The 18,053-nt window shown below is 56.2% G+C and overlaps 3 protein-coding genes across 6 annotated transcripts in view; 1 reads left to right on the top strand and 2 right to left on the bottom strand.

The window, feature by feature from the left end:
• LOC127046543 (chromatin assembly factor 1 subunit A-like) overlaps positions 1 to 18,053 on the bottom strand; it is a 52,860-nt gene that overhangs the window by 18,411 nt on the left and 16,396 nt on the right. The window lies entirely within an intron of this gene.
• LOC127046476 (receptor-type tyrosine-protein phosphatase kappa-like) overlaps positions 3,759 to 18,053 on the top strand; it is a 119,407-nt gene continuing 105,112 nt past the window's right edge. For 3 of the 4 annotated variants that reach the window (XM_050943537.1, XM_050943536.1, XM_050943535.1), the window contains exon 1: positions 3,759 to 3,938. In XM_050943537.1, the coding sequence (XP_050799494.1) occupies positions 3,839 to 3,938 (100 nt within the window). In that variant the 5' untranslated portion in view covers positions 3,759 to 3,838. The remainder of the gene's footprint in view (positions 3,939 to 18,053) is intronic. The other variant, XM_050943538.1, reaches the window with a different exon arrangement.
• The window catches only part of LOC127046504 (uncharacterized), a 257,859-nt gene continuing 256,592 nt past the window's right edge, over positions 16,787 to 18,053 (bottom strand). Inside the window, exon 3 of the mRNA XM_050943624.1 lies at positions 16,787 to 17,060. Coding sequence (XP_050799581.1) covers positions 16,795 to 17,060 — 266 coding nt within the window. The 3' untranslated portion in view covers positions 16,787 to 16,794. The remainder of the gene's footprint in view (positions 17,061 to 18,053) is intronic.

Here is an 18,053-nt window from a genome sequence, read left to right as displayed (position 1 = left end):
TTATCAGGGCCAGTTGGGCCCAAACTGAGCTGGCCACAGCTGTGGCTGCTTTCCAAATCAGCTCAGCTTGGCTGCTTTTAACCCCTGTTCTGCAGGAGTGGGGCAGCTGCCCTGCTACATGACCAAAGCACCCTCAGAACCAAACAGCCTGAACAGAGGGTGTGCTATGATAAAGGTACCTGCAAAATGCCAATTTGTTATAAAAAATTGGTATTAATGTTAAACCTTGTGATAAGACACATTATGTACAATTGTTGGAAAAAGTCTTTGGACACGCTAAGAAGGTAACTGGGAACACATGTAATGTCAAGAAGCCTTATGGTAATGCTGCTTCTCAACTATCACCTGTAAATAGACTTAAAGCTTGTCACAATAGAGAAATCATAATGAACATGGTGTGCTGTGTGGAAGGAGAAACTGAGGCACGCCAACTCATTGCTTTGATGGCTGGATGCCAAGATACCTACTGTAGTGAGGCAGCCTGGCTCCCAGCCGCCCCAAAGAGGGCCGAGCCCCTACAGATGGCAAAGTGGGCGGAGACATTGGAGCCTGTGCCTGCCCCCCAGAGGTCAAGGTGCAGGGCAGGAAGTATAAAAGCCTAGCCCCAGGGCTCAGAAGCTGCCTGGCCCCCGGAGAGGTCAGACGCTGGTGCCCTAGCTCCTGCTGGGGAATACTCCTGCTGCCTGTGACCGACCCGAGGACTGGCTGGACCTGCGGAGCCTGGACACCGACCAGGTGCTGGAAAAGCCCCTATGCTGGCCTGTTCAAAGGGACCCCGAGGAGCTGCCCAGTTTACCCCTTGCTCAGTATCCCGAGGAGTCCATGATGTGGGACGCTGCGGAAGACGCCGCTGAGACACAAGTACTGGTAGAGGGGGAGGTTGGAAGTAGCCTGGGGGCAGCCGACCCCAGTCTGGCTGCAGCACACCCAGAGCCAATATCACTGTGTTGCGGCCAGGATCCCCACTGACATAGCAGCAGGCTGCCTGCTGCTATTCGGGCCCCGGGCTGGGACACAGAGGAGTGGGTGGGCCTGCGTCCCCCTGCCACCCCACTCACAGGTGGCAGTCTCCCCCTTGCCCAACGCTCAGGCCCAGGAGCCTGGGCTTAATATACTGAACTGTTTGCTCAGCCCCTGCCTGAAAGGTCTGAGCTCGGAACTGTTGTTTGTTGCCTGCCTTGACCTAGGGTCTGGGCTTAATATCTCAAACTGTTTGTTCAGCCCCTGCCTGGGGGTCTGAGCCTGGAACTGTTGTTTGTTGCCCCAGGTAGTGAGGTGGCCTGGCTCCCAGCTGCCCTGGAGAGGGGCAAACCCCAACAGCGCACGTTTACACCTACATACTGGAAAACATTAATATCTATGTTGAGTTTATAACAGTGGAGAGAGCAGAAGAGTTAACAGTAATGCAGAGGTACAGAGAGATGCTTTCTAGGAACCCAGATAAAACACACTTTGTAACTTATAAGTGTGATGGGATCCCCAGGGTACAACCTGGAACTGTGGAATCTCTGTGCCCCCTCAACTCTCCAACTTGGGCTGTCTCTCATAATGTTTTGCCAGTGACAAGCAGCAAACCCCTCCAGGCGCTGTGATCACTCAGCCACCAGCATGCAGAGGCAACTGGCAGAGCTGGCATGCGGGTGGAGGCAGCCTGTGCAGCTGGAAGGGGAGTTGCTGTTGCCCTTCCAGGGAGCCCTCCTGCATGTAAGCACTGCCCCCCACACCAATCCCCAGTCCTGAGTCCCCCCACACCTAAATTCCTGCTGCTGTGGGGTGGGGGGCCTGAGACTGGTCCAAGGGCTGCCCAAGCTGCTCAGGTGGCTCCCGGGCCAGCTGTGTAGACTACTGCAGAAGTCTGTGAGCTTTGTGACAAACACGGAGCCTTAATCATGGGACATGTAATGTGACTAGGGAGCCCAGCCTATAGAGAAGCATGTGCTATGCAGAAGGTCAAACTATACGATCACAACAGTCCTTCCTGGCCTTGGAATCCATGAATCTGTTAGAACAACTCCCATGAGGCATTGTGGCAGCTTGTCCAAATAAAACTATTTTTGTTCAATTTTTTTATGGAAAAGTTGATTTTTGTCAGGCAAGCTGAGTTCCCCGCCTGGTCTGGATCATATGGAGGCAGATGCATGTCAGGGAATGCACAGCAGAGGGGACTGGCTGAATCAGCAGAAAGCAAGGTTAGGCTCCAGGCTAGGGAGTCCCAGGCCAGCCCCCAATGGCACAGAAAAGAGGAAGCTGAGCGCAAGGCACAGAGTCGGTTCTGGGAATGACAGGGAGACAATTCAGGACTCCAGATGCTGAAGAGTTTCACTTCCTCCCCGAGTCCCAGCTGCACACTGCAGCAGCATGTGAGAGGGAGAGAGGGGGAGGGAGTGCAAGCCAGGCTGCTCCAGCGCTGGTGGGGCTTGGCCCCTGCCCTGGAGTCAGACACAGGATGAGTTACTCCACCTTTGCCATAGGTTGGCTCTGAGGGTCAGGTTTGCCAGTGCTTCCAGACCGCACCTGCCTGAGAGAGAAGGGTTGGAGGAATTCCACATTCCCTTCTGCTCAGCTGCCACTCTGCGGCCATCATCCTGAGGTTTGTCCATTGACCACTCTCCTCCTGGGAACGCTGGGCTTATGCCTCCTTTCTTGAGTGCTTCCTTAAGCCTCTGGACACTGGACATGGCAGGGGGCACTGAGGAGTCCCCTCGAGGCCTCCACATGACCCCATAGACCCTTGGGTAGCTGGTGCTTGGCAAAGCTCTCTCTCCAAAGCCCCCTGTGCGTTAAGCACACACCTGTGTTCATCCCCAAGCCCAGGAAATCACTGGGGCGGAACCAGGGACTGTGCTCCAGGGACTCCTGCTCCCCACAACTCTCTGGCCAGTATTTTCCTCATTCTTCCCATTTGCTCTCAGAAGCCTCAGCCAATGATGGCGTCCAGCGTCAGATATCCTGTGACTGTCTTCTAGTTCATGTAACTATCTGCTTGTACTTTAACTTTTCCTAGCCTGGGCCCATGGGACACAGGCTCGGATTTCACTGGCTGATGAAGACCAGCACCCATGCAAGGGGGAAGGCGTATCTTCGGCCCAGCACTTTGTGTCAGTAAAAAGGTGGGGAACTTTGTTCCTGAGCTTGGAGGGCCTTACCCCCTAAATCATGGGGTTCTTTCTGTGAGCTCTAGGGCAGGAGGGAGACACTTCACTCCAGGGGCACCACACCATCTGAGCAGTGACTTCATGGGACTCTCCAGAGCACCCATCCTAAACCAGCTCCCTATCACAGCCCTGGCACAACCTAGCCATCTCATCTGATGAGGGGAGGGTTCAAAAACCCTTGTAAGTCCTGTCCTATGGACCTCAGGATTCACGAGCTGTACCATGATCTAGCAGCTGCTGGCACCCTGGAAGCCCACATCCTTCCTGGAACTCTGGTCCATGGCTTGCGTTATAACGCTAAGGCCCAGCTGCTCTCACGTTCCCTGACTGCCCCTCCCCAGCGCCGCGAGCTGGGCATGGGCCAAAGGGACCCAGGAGTCCTGGCCCAGCAATGAGGGGAAGCAGCAGATTGTGTTCCCCTCAGAAATCTGACAGCTCCCAGAGCAACGAGGTTCCAGAACAGGTCTGGAGCCACGCGGGGCCCCAGCACACCCGGAGAGGAACCAGAGCAGCTCTGACAGGAGTTTCCATCTCCAAGGAGGAAGCTCTTGCACCACATACGATTTCTGTGTGTCTGGCTGTTTCCTTTCGTCACTGGTCTCTGTCACGCTGAGCTCACACAGGAGCTGAGCTGCGAGGCAGAACGTGTGGGGTTGAGCTCTGCCCTGGGACCGTCTGGGAACATGGCCCTGCAGGTGTCAGCTCTGGCCCTTCTCCTGGCCCTTCTGCCCCTGCTGTCTGCCCAGGGAGCGGCACCCAGTCCCAGCCCCACCAAGACTCCAGGTAGGACCCGCCTCAGGTGTTGCTGCTCCCCTGCCTGCCGGTGGCTGCTGCGCTTTGCTCTGTCAGTCTGGCTGCAGTTGCCCCGGGAAGGGGCTGCCCTCCCCATCCCTGCCAGAGCCTGCGGGGCTCAGCACCAAGCGTCGCTCAGAGAGCCGAGGTGCAAGGCAGCTGGGGCTGACACTGGGGCAGGAAACCGTGTTCCCCTGGGGGGGCCCAAGGGAGAGCTGCAGCTGTGCGCCTCTCTGGAAAGCAGGTCCCTCCCCTGGGAGCAGCAGACAGGTCAGCCTCTGTCTCTGGACTGGGGAGAAGAAGCCCAGGGAAGTGGCCTTCAGGCTACCCTACAAATAGTATCACCAGTGCCCTGTGGGGCAGGTGTGAGTCCCACACATGTGAGGGGGAACCTGTCGCGTTCTGTTTCTGTTCTGCGAACGACTCTGGTACCAGGAGTAGGAGTCCAGCCAGCCACCCTGCGCTGCCTGCTCCCTCTGAGCCATGCAGACCCTCCTGGAGCCCCCAGCACAGTAGGCTCATTCCTGTAATGAGTTCACTGCGTTCTCCAGTGCCCACTGAAGGGGGGGTACCTGGTATGAGCGATGGGCCCATGCAGCAGGGATTCATTTCCATAGCAGATGCACGTTGACACAGGCGCTGTACTGTGGGGCTGGCAGCTTTCTGTACAGAGCGCCAGTAACCACCCCTCTCTGCCAGGGGAGCCTGAACTCTGAGTCATTGTCTGTGGTGGAAAATGGTGGTACAGAAGTGTCTTGCCATAACAATTCCCCTGTGTCACATGGCCTGCGATACCCATCTCTGCTCACAGAGGGGACCCTCCCTTCTGCCGAGGTGCAGCTTTCATCCTCCCCTCAGCAGGGCAGAGTGCCTGCAGGCATGAACCCGGGCAGGGAGAGTGGCTCACGCCAGCCTTGTGTCCTGCATTGTTGTGCCAGCCCAGTCATTGGGGAGGGGGATGGAAACATGGCTCTGAGAGGGCATTTGGGCTGGAGCAGAGTGGGACTGCCTCAACCTATGTTCGTTAGCTGCGGTTTGTTTCCAGGGAGGATGTAGCACCCTGCCCTGCAGATCAACGGCTTTTGACAAGATCTTTTTTAAATCAGTTGTTTCTTGAAAGGGATCTGTCTGGAAAGAGCTGAGAACCCTGGTAAATTAGGAGCAGTTTGCATCGTAGTCACCACCAGCAGAGTTGGCTCTGGGCTGGACCCATTTAAAAGTGCTGGTGCTTTAAGGGCCCTGCAGGTTGGCTCAGGAGAATGGAGATGGGCCTGTGGCCTGCAGGCTCCTGGCTTTCATTCAGCCAAAGAGGTCCTGACTTGCCAGCTGTCTCAGGCTCGTGTGAAACGAGCTGCTGCATCTCAGTCAGGTTCCTGGTGGACAGGTGTCCACACTATAGCACACAGCTGTGCTGGCAACCTCAGCAGGGAGCCCAACTGCCTGTGCCTTGGGGGCTCAGCTCCCCTCCCCCACTGTAGCTTCCTCTAGCTCAGGGCAGGCCACGCAGCGTTCGGGGAAGCTGGCGCTGCCTGGGCTCGAGTTACCCCAAGGAAAAAGGGAGGTTTCCTGTCCCCGGGGCCTGAGGCTGGCAGTGCTATATTGAGTAAAACCACTTGTGCAGCCTGTGAAACGGCTCCCGGCTGGGGCCATGGTACCCACGGTGGCACTGACTCCCTCACACAGGGCATCAGACTCAGGCCAGGAGCCTGAGGGAGCAAGGCAGGTCCTGTCCTGGCACCCCAGCAGTCAGAACCCTTTGGGTGTGTCATGAGGAGCTGCTGGCATGAATGGTGCCCAACCCCAGGCAGAAGCGGGAGAGGCTGCCCTGATCTCTCACGCTGAGGCTGAGCTGAAAGTTGTGCTGTGTGTGAAAAGAGGAACCATGCATAAACAACCCCAGCCCCACCCAGCAATGCGACAGGGCCCAGCTAGGCTGAGAGGAGTGGCCAGCCCTAGGCGGAGATGTGAACCATCTCCCCCAGGGCCCAGCTGAGAGATGTGGCCAGCCCAGTCCCCCTCAGAGACACGAACCATCTCCCCCAAGCCTGGCCAAGAGACATGGCCAGGCCCCCTTGGAGACACGCACCGTCTCCCCCGGGCCCAGCTGAGAGATGGGGCCAGTCCAGCCCCCTGTGGAGACACAAACCATCTCCCCCAAGGGCCTTGGAGTGGGGTGGTTACCTGCTCCAGCCTGGACAGGGTTAAGACCAGCCCTGGGAGAGGGCTGGGGCTGTAAGGAAAAAGCCAGGCTGCTTGGGAAAGCAGGCACAGCTGGGGCCATGCCCCAGACAGAGCACAGCAGGTCCTTATAGAAGGCTGCTAGCTTGGAGCTAGGGTCTCTCTCTCTGGTCTTAGAGGGAGCAGGGCCTGGCTGTTGGTAGCAAAGGTACCTGGGAGTGAAGCAGGGCTGGGGAAAGGCCAGAGAAGCAGGGAAGCTCTAGGCTGGCGACCCCCCAGGCTGCAGGGCCTGGTCCTAGGCCCACCCCTGCGGTACTGGGTGGTAGAGGAAGACAGCAGGGCCTACCCCCTTGCCTATGATGACTGGCTCTTATACTGCAGCCTGCCCCAGGGAGCAGTGGCTCATTGCTGACTGGCAGTAGCCACCGAGTGAGGCAAGGTGGGATTAGGAGGTTGGGGGTCCCTGGGTAGGGGAGACCCTGAGAGTGAGGGGTTACTGCCAGGGAGCAGCACCCCCGATAACAGGGCACCGGAGTCCAGGAGGGACATGGGGGCCAAGCGGTAGCGGGACATCGGCCGGCAGAGGGTGCTCTGATGACCTGAGATGACCAGCAGGAGGCGCCGCAGGGATGAGTCAAGAGATGTGGCCAGGCCCCTCAGAGACACGAACCATCTCCCCAAGCCCGGCCGAGAGACATGGCCCAGCCCCCACGGGGACATGAACCATCTCCCCAGGACCCGTCCGAGAGACATGGCCAGGCCCCCTCAGAGACTCGAACCATCTCCCCCAAGCCCGTCCGAGAGACATGGCCAGGCCCCTCAGAGACACGAACCATCTCCCCAAGCCCGGCCGAGAGACATGGCCCAGCCCCCACGGGGACATGAACCATCTCCCCCAAGGGCCCGTCCAAGAGACATGGCCAGGCCCCTCAGAGACACGAACCATCTCCCCCAAGCCCGGCCGAGACACATGGCCAGGCCCCCTCAGAGACACGAACCATCTCCCCAGGGCCCGTCCAAGAGACATGGCCCAGCCCCCACGGGGACATGAACCATCTCCCCCAAGCCCGTCCGAGAGACATGGCCAGGCCCCCTCAGAGACACGAACCATCTCCCCAGGGCCCGTCCGAGAGACATGGCCAGGCCCCCTCAGAGACTCGAACCATCTCCCCCAAGCCCATCTGAGAGACATGGCCCAGCCCCCACGGGGACATGAACCATCTCCCCCAAGCCCAGCCGAGAGACATGGCCAGGCCTCCTCAGAGACACGAACCATCTCCCCCAAGCCCGTCCGAGAGACATGGCCAGGCCCCCTCAGAGACACGAACCATCTCCCCAGGGCCCGTCCGAGAGACATGGCCAGGCCCCCTCAGAGACTCGAACCATCTCCCCCAAGCCCGGCCGAGAGACATGGCCAGGCCCCCTCAGAGACATGAACCATCTCCCCCAAGCCCGGCCGAGACACATGGCCAGGCCCTCTCAGAGACATGAACCATTTCCCCCAAGCCCGGCTGAGAGACATGGCCCAGCCCCCATGGAGACAAGAACCATCTCCCCCAAGGGCCCGGCCGAGAGACATGGCCAGGCCCCCTCAGAGACACGAACGATCTCCCCCAAGGGCCCAGCTGAGAGATGTGGCCTGGCCCCCTCAGAGACATGAACCATCTCCCCCAAGCCCGGCTGAGAGACATGGCCCGGCCCCCATGGAGACAAGAACCATCTCCCCCAAGGGCCTGGCTGAGAGACATGGCCCGACCCCCGCGGAGACACGAACCATCTCCCCCAAGGGCCCAGCTGAGAGATGTGGCCTGGCCCCCACAGAGACATGAACCATCTCCCCCAAGCCCGGCCAAGCCCACCTCAGGAGCTGCCCGGAGCCCAGTGCAGCCCCACCGGAGCCAGTGGGGCAGGAGGATTCTGGGGTCAGAAGGCTTCCCCCCCACCCAGGGGGCTGAGAGAGCGGACAGGGCCCCCCCACCCGGGGGGACAAGAGAGCGGACAGGGCCTCATTGCCCACACACACTTGCAGCATCGCCAACTGCAAAGGTTAAAAAATCACAAGCCAGACCCAAACTCCATGAGATGTTTTAAGGATGAAGTGGTTGTTTTGTTCCATACCTTGATTGGTGACTCCCCCTTCCCCAGTGTGTGGTTGGCTAGTAGTGCCACCAGCACTCCCAAGTGTATAGAGTGAGGTGACTTGGGGCTGTCTTCTCCCAGCAGCTTGTTCCCAAACAATTGTTACACCCATATACTTGTTGTTCAAGGAAGTTCACTCCTGCAGAACTAGACTGGAACTCCTGGTGACACAAACCACCTTTGCAGAATGGCAGCACTGCCTGGGAGGAGCTCGCGACCTGGTCCAGGTATTCGCTGATCATAAAAATCTGGAATATCTATGTAGGGAAAAAGCCTTCGATCAATGGCAGCTTCAGTGAGCCCTGTTCTTCTGATAATTCGATTTCATTATCACATACCTCCCTGGATCCAAAAAGGCAAGACTGACACACCAGCCCCGAAGACACTCATGAGGCCTCAGCCAGGAACAACCTGCTGTGACACAGTAGGGACTGTCTGTATGGGGGATGGGAGGGCAGGGGATAACTTTAGGTGAGGGACAGGACCTGAGCCTGTAACCTGAGCCAGGCAGGGGGATAGGGGGAGTCAACACCTTTGCCCGGGAAGCTGGACAAAGGAAGAGAGCCTGTTGGAGAGGGTTTTTAGTTTCGATTTTGGGCTGGCTGGGAAGAGGTAGGGAACCCCGAGTCTGGGGTCTAAGGTCCTTGCCCCCAGAGGTACCTGACTGAGGAGTCCTGCTTCCTGGTTGTACCTACAAGCCCTGCTTGGGACTGTGTTCCTGTCATCTAATAAACCTATTGTGTTCCTTGCTGGCTGAGAGTCACGGTGAATCACAGGAAGTCGGGGTTGCAGGGCCCAGACTCCCCCACACTCCGTGACACCCACATTCTCCAGTTCCATAACTTTCTCAGTGCCACTCGTCACCAGGATTTTCTCAGAATGATATACTCAGCCTCCATCTCAGGAATTCCACCTGATGAGTAATCTATTATCTACAAGCAACTGCATGACTCCCAGGAAGGGATCACATACGTGAGGAAACGTGTCTCTGTTCCCCCTGGACCCACCAGAATTGAAGTCTTGCATCTATGCCATGATTTTCCCCTAGCAGGACACTTGGAGTGCTTCAAGACTCAATGAGTAATATCCTGCTCCTTTTGGTGCCCCCGGATATGACCGATGATGCTGTCATTCATTGCCTCCTGCGCTGTTTGTACCTGTACCAAGACATCACTCCACAAGTCCTGTGGTCTCCTCCAGCCCATGGACACCCCATCTTGAGCTGGGGGGCCATTACATAGACCTTTGTGTAGAATTACCAGCGTCCAACAAATTTACAACATATTTCACGGTAGCAGACCACTGTACAAAATGGCCTACTTCATCCCTTGCACAGATCTCCCCACAGCTGAAAAGACAGCCCTGCTATGGATTAGCCATACAGACCAGCTCCATGGCCTTCCAGAGTTCACAGCCTGGTTCTGCTGGGGGCCTGGTTCTGCACATCCCTAGCCCAAAAGCCAGATGGAGAAGGCCAAACAAACTCTTGAGCAGTATCTGCAATGCTACATCCGTCATCACCAGGATGATTTCCCTTTTACACGTCATCGCAGACCATGCGTGTACAGGTCAAGGTCCCTTTCTTACCACCTGTGGGTTCCACCCCTGATTCATCTGCAATTACCCACTTCCTTTCCCAACCTGGCTGCCTCAGACCTAGTGCAGCAGATTTGTCTGGCCCAGGAAGAAGTGAATAAGCACCAGGAAAAAGCAAGAGCAGACTATAAGTGGCGCGCAGCCAAGCATCAACAGTGAGGTCCCACCTACTCTGTAGGACAAAAATTATGGCTCTCTACGGAGCATCGCCATGTCAACAGACCCACTCACAGCTGGGCTTTCAGTTCTTGTCTCTTTTAAGATCCTGTGACAGGTTAATCCAGTCAGGTTTGAACTTCAGCAATCCTGCTCTCTGAAGATACACCTAGCATTTCGCATATCACTTTTGAAGCCCCACACAAAAAAACCTTTTCCCTCACATGACCCAACCGCCTCTTCCACCAGTACAGATACAGGACCATGAGGGGTACGTGGTTCGCAATATCCTGGACCTTAACCATAACTGTGGCAGGCTTTGGTATCTTATAGACTGGGAGGGGTATGGTTGTAGGAGCACCCCTGGGAGCCTACAGAAAATATACACCTGTCTACACTTGTGCAAGCACTCAGCTGAACAGCCTGGCCCACATCACCCTAAGGAAGTAGGAGGTGATATCAGGGACTGTGGGTCTTGAATCCTAGTCTACATAGCTCTTAAGAGCTAAGCAGGCCCTGCCTGATCTACTAGCAAGTGCTAGAATAGCAGCTGAACTCTAACAGAGGATGCCAGTCTGAGATCTGAATGGTGAAACCCTGCGGGTCATGACAGGTCCCCAGCCTCGATTTAATCCAAGCACAGGAACAGAAGTTGATGATGCAACTGAGTTCTCCCTGCTCAGGCCTGGTTCCCCGCAATAGGTGTGCCTGCTCTCCTTGTAACCTGACCCTGCCTGACACTGACTCTGTTTGCCCTCTGGCCTGTCTTGGCCTCTGTTCTCCAGGTATCTGAGCTGGCCTGGCTCTTGTTCTGTCCACTAGGTCAGACCGCCCAAGACCCCATTGTGACGGTGGGGAGGGGAGGAACAGAGGAGCTGTTCCTATTGCTTATGGGGCAGAGGGGGTAGTGGAGCCATCCTGAGCTGCTGGGCTCTTTCTGCTCCTCCCACCCTTCCTACAAGACCAGGGCTGCCTCCTGTGGGGAGTGGGGGCAGCTCTGCATGCCTCCTGCAGCAGCCATGATTGGCTGCTCTTCCTCAGGAGGCGGGGCAGTGGCGTACCTCTCAACATTTCAGGTGGCCACAGTGGGATGCAGTGCAATCAAATCCATATAGCGACGACATTCCTGGGGAAGGTTTAATGTAACACCTGTAACAATGACACCTTCAAAATAATGAAAGAAACTAAGACAGGCAAATGTTTCTTCATCTGTCTTCATGACTGACAGACAAATTTTGAAAAGACTGTGAGCTATCGGATTTTTTTTCATGTTTACCGCTGGGTTTGGATAGAACAAAAGTAAGTATTTATGTACATAAAAGTGCCTGCTTCCGTTACTCTGCAGAGTGTTTCCTTTTGTCTGAACAAGCTGGTATACGTGGCAGACTTTGCCTTTTTGCACAGTTCAGGTGGAGGCTGCCACTGGTGACATCTCGTGTGGGAAAAGAGATTGATTTTTGCTGCCAGCATAGCATGTAGTGTGTCCCACTCTTGCCTCTTCATACACATTGGGCCCAGGGGTTGCTGGGTGAGTTGTGTTTCTCCCCCTCCCCCAAGGAACTTCTCATACTGGTTAGTGTTTCTGAACTATGCTGAATAGTCTTTACCATGAAGTGTTGCTGTGGGAGATTAAACATTTGAATGTTACAAGTTTTCAAAGCACAGAGACTCTTGCCTCTCCACTTACTGGGTTGTTCATTTGAGACCTTGTATGCCAAAACCCATCAGTTCTCACAGAGATGTCATGTTCAGGACACGCCTCACAGATTTGATAATCCCTAAATTTGGAAAGCAGAGGATCCAGTTGTTGCATGCTGAGCGCATCAGGTCCAGGAAATCAATCGCCAACTCCATATCACAGAAAGATACTGATAAACAGCTGGTTGGGTTAACAAAACCAGGCTCTTAAGTACAGGGTCTTCTCGCTGCATTGCCTACTTTGTGTAACCCAGTGCTTCTTGCAAAAAAAGGAGGAGGGGGAACCACAAACTCCACAGCTTCAGCCAAGACTGTTTTTACATGGCTTTGTATTAATCATATTTTCCTTTCTTGCACGGTTACATATCTCAAAGCCTACAAATAGTTCAGGTGCCAGTGACCGCACAGAAGAGTCTTTGACGTTTAGTTCCATAACATTTTCACTTGCAGCTAGCGCAAAGGACTGCACAAATCTCAAAATAATAACTTTTGTGTAGCCCTATCACTGCTGAGTTCAAAAGATGTATCACTGGTGCTTCGGTTTGGAGAACATTTAACTCAGGTGTCGGTAAACTTTCAGAAGTGGTGTGCCGAGTCTTCATTTATTCATTCTAATTTAAGGTTCTGCGTGCCAGTAATACATTTGAACGTTTTTAGAAGGTCTCTTTCTCTAAGTCTATAATATGTACCTAAACTATTGTTGTATGTAAAGTAAATAAGGTTTTTAAAACATTTAAGAAGCTTCATTTAAAATCAAATTAAAATGTAGAGCCCCCCGGACCGGTGGCCAGGACCCAGGCAGTGTGAGTGACACTGAAAATCAGCTCGTGTGCCACCTTCTGCATCCATGCCATAGGTTGCCTACCCCTGATTTAACTTGTTAAACGTGGGCAGCACCGCATGCAAAAACACTAAATACGCCTTTGTCAAAGGATTCTTTGTTCCTGTGGTCCAACAGCAGCTCTTTGCTCTTCCTCGTCAAAGGCACAGACAAAGCAGTAGTAGAGCCCATTGCGATTAGCCAAGGTGCGTTCAGTAGATCCCTCCAAAGACAGCAACGTATTTTCATATGCTTCAATTTTCTTCACACTAGTGTTGCAAAATGCCCTGTATTCATTCAGTGATGCCGCTCTTTTGACACGTCTCTGAAAGTGGTAGTAAATGTCCATATCAAATGCTCGTCATTCATCTGCAGTGATGTTGAGGCATGCTTGGCCATTAGGTGCACAGGCTGGCAGAGGCACTCCCCTGTATACTGTCACGGAGTGTGGGGGAGTCCGGCCCTGCACCCCTCTTCCTGGGACCCACAGTGACTCTCAGCCAGTCAGTAAAACAGAAGGTTTATTGGACAACAGGAACACAGGTTACAGCAGAGCTTGCAGGCACAGTCAGGACCCCTCCACCGAGTCCTTCTGGGCTTTCAGGGTGCTTGGATCCCAGCTAGGATACCCTGAATTCCGCCCACACAGCCCCAAGCCCCAAACTCCAACTGCTTCCCTCCTGCCACACCCTTCCTTTGTCCCCTTCCCGGGCAAAGGTGTTGACCTTTCCCCTCCCTTACCTAGCTCAGGTTACAGGCTCTGGCATCGTCCATCTCCTAAAGTCCTCCCCTGCTCTCCCACTCCCCACACAGACAGTCCCTACTGCATCACATCTCTCCCCCCTTCGAGACTGAACTGAGCGGGGTCACTCTGCCCAGTGACCTGGGGAAGTTCAGGGTCCCCTCTCCGGGACAACGCATCCGCTGTCAGGTTGGCACTTCCCTTCACATGGACCACGTCCATGTCATAGTCCTGCAGGAGCAGGCTCCACCTCAGGAGCTTGGCGTTGGCTCCTTTCATCTGGTGCAGCCAGGTCAGGGGAGAGTGGTCGGTGTACACGGTGAAGTGTCGCCCAAAGAGATATGGCTCTAGCTTCTTAAGGGCCCACACCATGGCCAGGCATTCCTTCTCGATGGCCGCGTAGCTTTGTTCCCGGGGTAGCAGCTTCTTACTCAGGTACACGATGGGGTGTCTCTCCCCCTTTTCATCCTCCTGCATTAACACCGCCCCCAGTCCCGTGTCTGAGGCATCGGTGAACACCATAAAGGGTTTGTCAAAATCTGGGTTTGCCAGAACTGGGTCGCTAACCAGAGCCTCCTTCAGCGCCCGGAAAGCCTCCTGGCACTGCTCAGTCCAGATCACCTTGTCTGGCTTCCCCTTTTTGCACAGTTCAGTGATGGGGCCGGCTATGGCACTGAAGTGGGGCACGAACCTTCGATAGTACCCCGCCATCCCAATAAAGGCCTGGACCTGCTTTTTGGTTTGGGGAGCAGGCCAGTCTCTGATCACCTCCACCTTGGCTGGTTCCGGCTTCAGGCAGCCGCTCCCCACCCGATGGCCCAGGTAAGATACTTCAGCCATCCCCACCTTGCACTTCTCAGCCTTTACTGTTAACCCAGCCTTTCGGAGTCGGTCCAGGACTTGTTTAACCTGGGACACGTGGTCCTCCCAGGTCTGGCTGAAGACGCAGATGTCGTCAATATACGCCACGGCAAAACTCTCCATCCCCCTCAGTAGCTGATCCACCAGGCGCTGGAAGGTGGCCGGCGCTCCCTTGAGGCCGAAGGGCAGGGTCAAAAACTCATAGAGCCCCAGAGGGGTGATAAAGGCCGATTTCAGCCTGGCATCTGCGTCCAGCGGCACTTGCCAGTAGCCTTTGGTAAGATCCATAGTGGTGAGGTACCGTGCACCTCCCAGCTTGTCTAGGAGCTCGTCAGGCCTGGGCATAGGGTAGGCATCAGATACGGTGATGGCATTGAGCTTTCGATAGTCCACACAGAACCGGATTGACCCATCCTTCTTGGGAACCAGCACTACTGGCGAGGCCCAAGGGCTGGAAGACGGCTGGATCACCCCCAAAGCCAGCATGTCCCTGACCTCTCTTTCAAGATCCTGGGCAGTTTTACCAGTGACCCGAAAAGGGGAGCATCTTATAGGGGGGTGTGACCCGGTCTCCACCCGGTGGACAGTCAAATTAGTGCGTCCAGGCTGGTTGGAAAACAGCTGTCTGTACAGATGCAGCACCCCTCTGATCTCAGCGTGCTGGCCCGGGGTCAGCTGATCAGAGAGGGGAATCGCCTCCAGGGGGGAACCAGTTTTTGTCCCAGGGAATAGATCCACTAAGGGGTCATCTCCCTGCCCCTCCCAATGTCCACACACGGCCAACACCACATTCCCCCTGTCATAGTATGGTTTCATCATGTTCACATGGTACACCCGACGGTGATGTGCCCGGTTTGACAGCTCCACCACATAGTTTACCTCATTCAGTTGCTTGATAACCTTGAAGGGCCCTTCCCAGGCGGCCTGGAGTTTGTTTCTCCTCACGGGGATGAGAACCATCACCTGATCCCCGGTGGCGAAGGCACGGGCTCGGGCTGTGCGGTCATACCAGACCTTCTGCCTCCTCTGGGCTCGGGCCAGATTCTCCCTGGCCAGGCCCATGAGCTCGGCCAGTCTTTCCCGGAAGGTCAGGACATACTCCACCACTGACTCTCCCTCGGGAGAGGCCTTCCCCTCCCATTCGTCCCTCATCAGGTCTAGGGGCCCCCTCACCCGCCTTCCATACAACAGTTCGAAAGGTGAAAACCCAGTAGATTCCTGGGGTACCTCCCTGTACGCAAACAGCAGGTGAGGTAAGTACTTGTCCCAATCTTGCGGATGCTGGTTCATAAATGTTTTTAGCATCATCTTCAGCGTCCCGTTGAACCTTTCTACCAGCCCGTTGGACTGGGGGTGATACGCTGAGGCCCAGTTGTGCTGGACCCCACATTTCTGCCATAAGGACCGGAGCAGGGCCGACATGAAGTTGGACCCCTGGTCCGTTAAGACCTCCTTGGGGAACCCCACCCGGCTGAAAATTGTCAGCAGCGCATCTGCCACTGTGTCTGCTTCGATAGAGGACAAGGCCACCGCCTCGGGGTAGCGAGTGGCAAAATCCACCACCACCAGGATGTATTTCTTCCCTGACCGGGTCGTCTTGCTGAGAGGTCCCACTATGTCCATGGCCACCTTCTGGAAAGGTTCTTCTATGATGGGTAAAGGCCTCAAAGCTGCTTTCCCCTTGTCCCGGGCCTTCCCCACCCTCTGGCAGGGATCACAGGATTGGCAGTACTGTCGGACATGGGTAAAGACCCCAGGCCAGTAAAAGTTCTGTAGCAGCCTCTGCCTGGTGCGCCGGATTCCCTGGTGCCCTGCGAGAGGGATGTCATGGGCCAGGTACAACAGCTTGTGACGGAACTTCTGGGGAACCACCAACTGCCTCCTGATCCCCCATGACTCTACTTCCCCTGGGGGAGCCCATTCTCGGTACAGGAACCCCTTCTCCCACAGGAACCTCTCCTTGCAACCTCTCCTCATGGTCTGTACCGCACTAAGGTCAGCCCGGTCCCGGTGCTTCCGCAAGGAGGGATCTTTCTGCAACTCGGCCTGGAACTCAGCAGCTGGGACAGGAATGGGGACCGGCTCTCCCTTGCTGGCTGGGTCTGAGGCCGCAGCCTCTCTGCACCGTGCCCCTGGGCGTTCCCCGCTCCCTGAGTTAGGGTCCTGCACCTCAGGTCGAGTACCTTCCCCGTTTTCGGGGTGCAGTGCCATTTGCCGACTCTGACTACGAGTCACGACCAGGGCACTCTGGGTGTTAGTAGGCCAGTCCTCAAGGTCCCCTCCCATTAACACGTCAGTGGGCAAATATTGGTGTACCCCCACATCCTTGGGGCCCTCCTTGGCCCCCCATTTCAGGTGTACCCTTGCCACGGGTACCTTGAATGGGGTCCCGCCCACGCCCATCAGGGTCAGGTAGGTGTCGGGCACCATCCGATCTGAGGCCACCACCTCGGGCCGGGCCAGCGTCACCTCTGCGCCCGTGTCCCAGTACCCAGTGACCTTCCTCCCATCCACTTCCAGGGAAACAATGCACTCTTTCCGGAGGGGCAGCCCCGCGCCCACCCGGTAAACCAAAAACCCGGAACCGGGAGCATCCATAGGTGGTATGTTGCCAACCCCCCTTTCCTGGGAATGTAGCCCCTCCTCCGATTGGGTTTTTACCCAGTCCACCCTCTGCGGGTTGGGTCTGCTTGGTCTGTCCCTGAGCTTGGGGCACTGGGCCCGTATGTGACCTCGTTGGCCACAGCGATAGCAGCCCATATCTCGTGGGTCCCCTTGAGTGGGTCGGAGGGACCTGCCGCTGGATGTTCCCCTTTTGGGGGGGTTCTCCATAGGCCCCCTTTGGGAGGTCCCATGTTGACTCTCTCTCTGCGTTGAGGCAGGCCTGCTCCTTCGAGACTCCTCCCTGCCATCCCCTGCCCGACTGTCCACAAATTGGTCGGCCAGCTGGCCTGCGTGCTGCGGGTTCTCCGGCTTCTGGTCCATCAACCACAGCCTCAGGTCGGACGGGCACTGCTTGTACAGGTGCTCCAGTATGAATAGGTCAAGCAGGTCCTCTTTAGTTTGGGCCCCAGCTGTCCACTTGCGGGCATACCCCTGCGCCCGGTTGACCAGTTGTAGGTATGTAACCTCACGGGTTTTACGCTGGCTCCGGAACTTTTTCCGGTACATCTCAGGAGTCAGCCCAAACTCGCGGAGCAGGGCCTGTTTGAACAGTTCGTAGTCCCCTGCCTCCGCCCCTTTCAGTCGGCTGTACACCTCCACGGCTGTGGAGTCCAGTAAGGGGGTGAGAACTGCGATCCTGTCTGCAGGGTCAACCCTGTGCAGCTCGCAGGCATTCTCAAAGGCCGTCAGGAAGGTATCTATGTCCTCCCCCTCCTTACGCCGGGGCAGCAAGTGCTTATCAAAGCTCTTTGTAGGCTTGGGTCCCCCCTCACTCACCGCAGCTGGGGCCTCACTGCTCCTCAGCTGGGCCAGGTCCAGCTCATGTTTACGCTGTTTCTCCTTCTCCTCCCGCTCATGTTTACGCTGGTTCTCCTTCTCCTCCTGCTCACGCTGGCGCTGGTTCTCCTCATGTTCACGCTGTTTCGCCTTCTCCTCCAGCTCTCGCCTCTTTAACTCGAGCTCCTCCCGTCTCAGCTCCCTTTCATATTCCAGCCGCATCCGCTCCACGGATGCCGAGCGTTGCCGGGAGGATCCCCTGCTGGGGGGTGGGCTTCGCCGGGCAGATCCCCTGCTGGCCGGGGGTGTCATGGTGCCCTCGGTATACACTGGGCTCCTCCCCGCCCTTCCTCTACGCCTAGGAAGGGGGGGTCTCGGGAAGCCCTCGTCCGCCGGCTGACCACTCCCAGCGGGGACAGACACTGGTGCCTGCGCTGCATCTGCTCGGCTGCTTCCCTCAGCGACAGGGCTCCGT

The sequence above is a fragment of the Gopherus flavomarginatus genome, chromosome 3 (genome assembly GCF_025201925.1).
Source record: "Gopherus flavomarginatus isolate rGopFla2 chromosome 3, rGopFla2.mat.asm, whole genome shotgun sequence".
Classification (NCBI taxonomy): Eukaryota; Metazoa; Chordata; order Testudines; family Testudinidae; genus Gopherus; species Gopherus flavomarginatus.
This window is presented reverse-complemented; position numbering and strand designations above follow the sequence as displayed.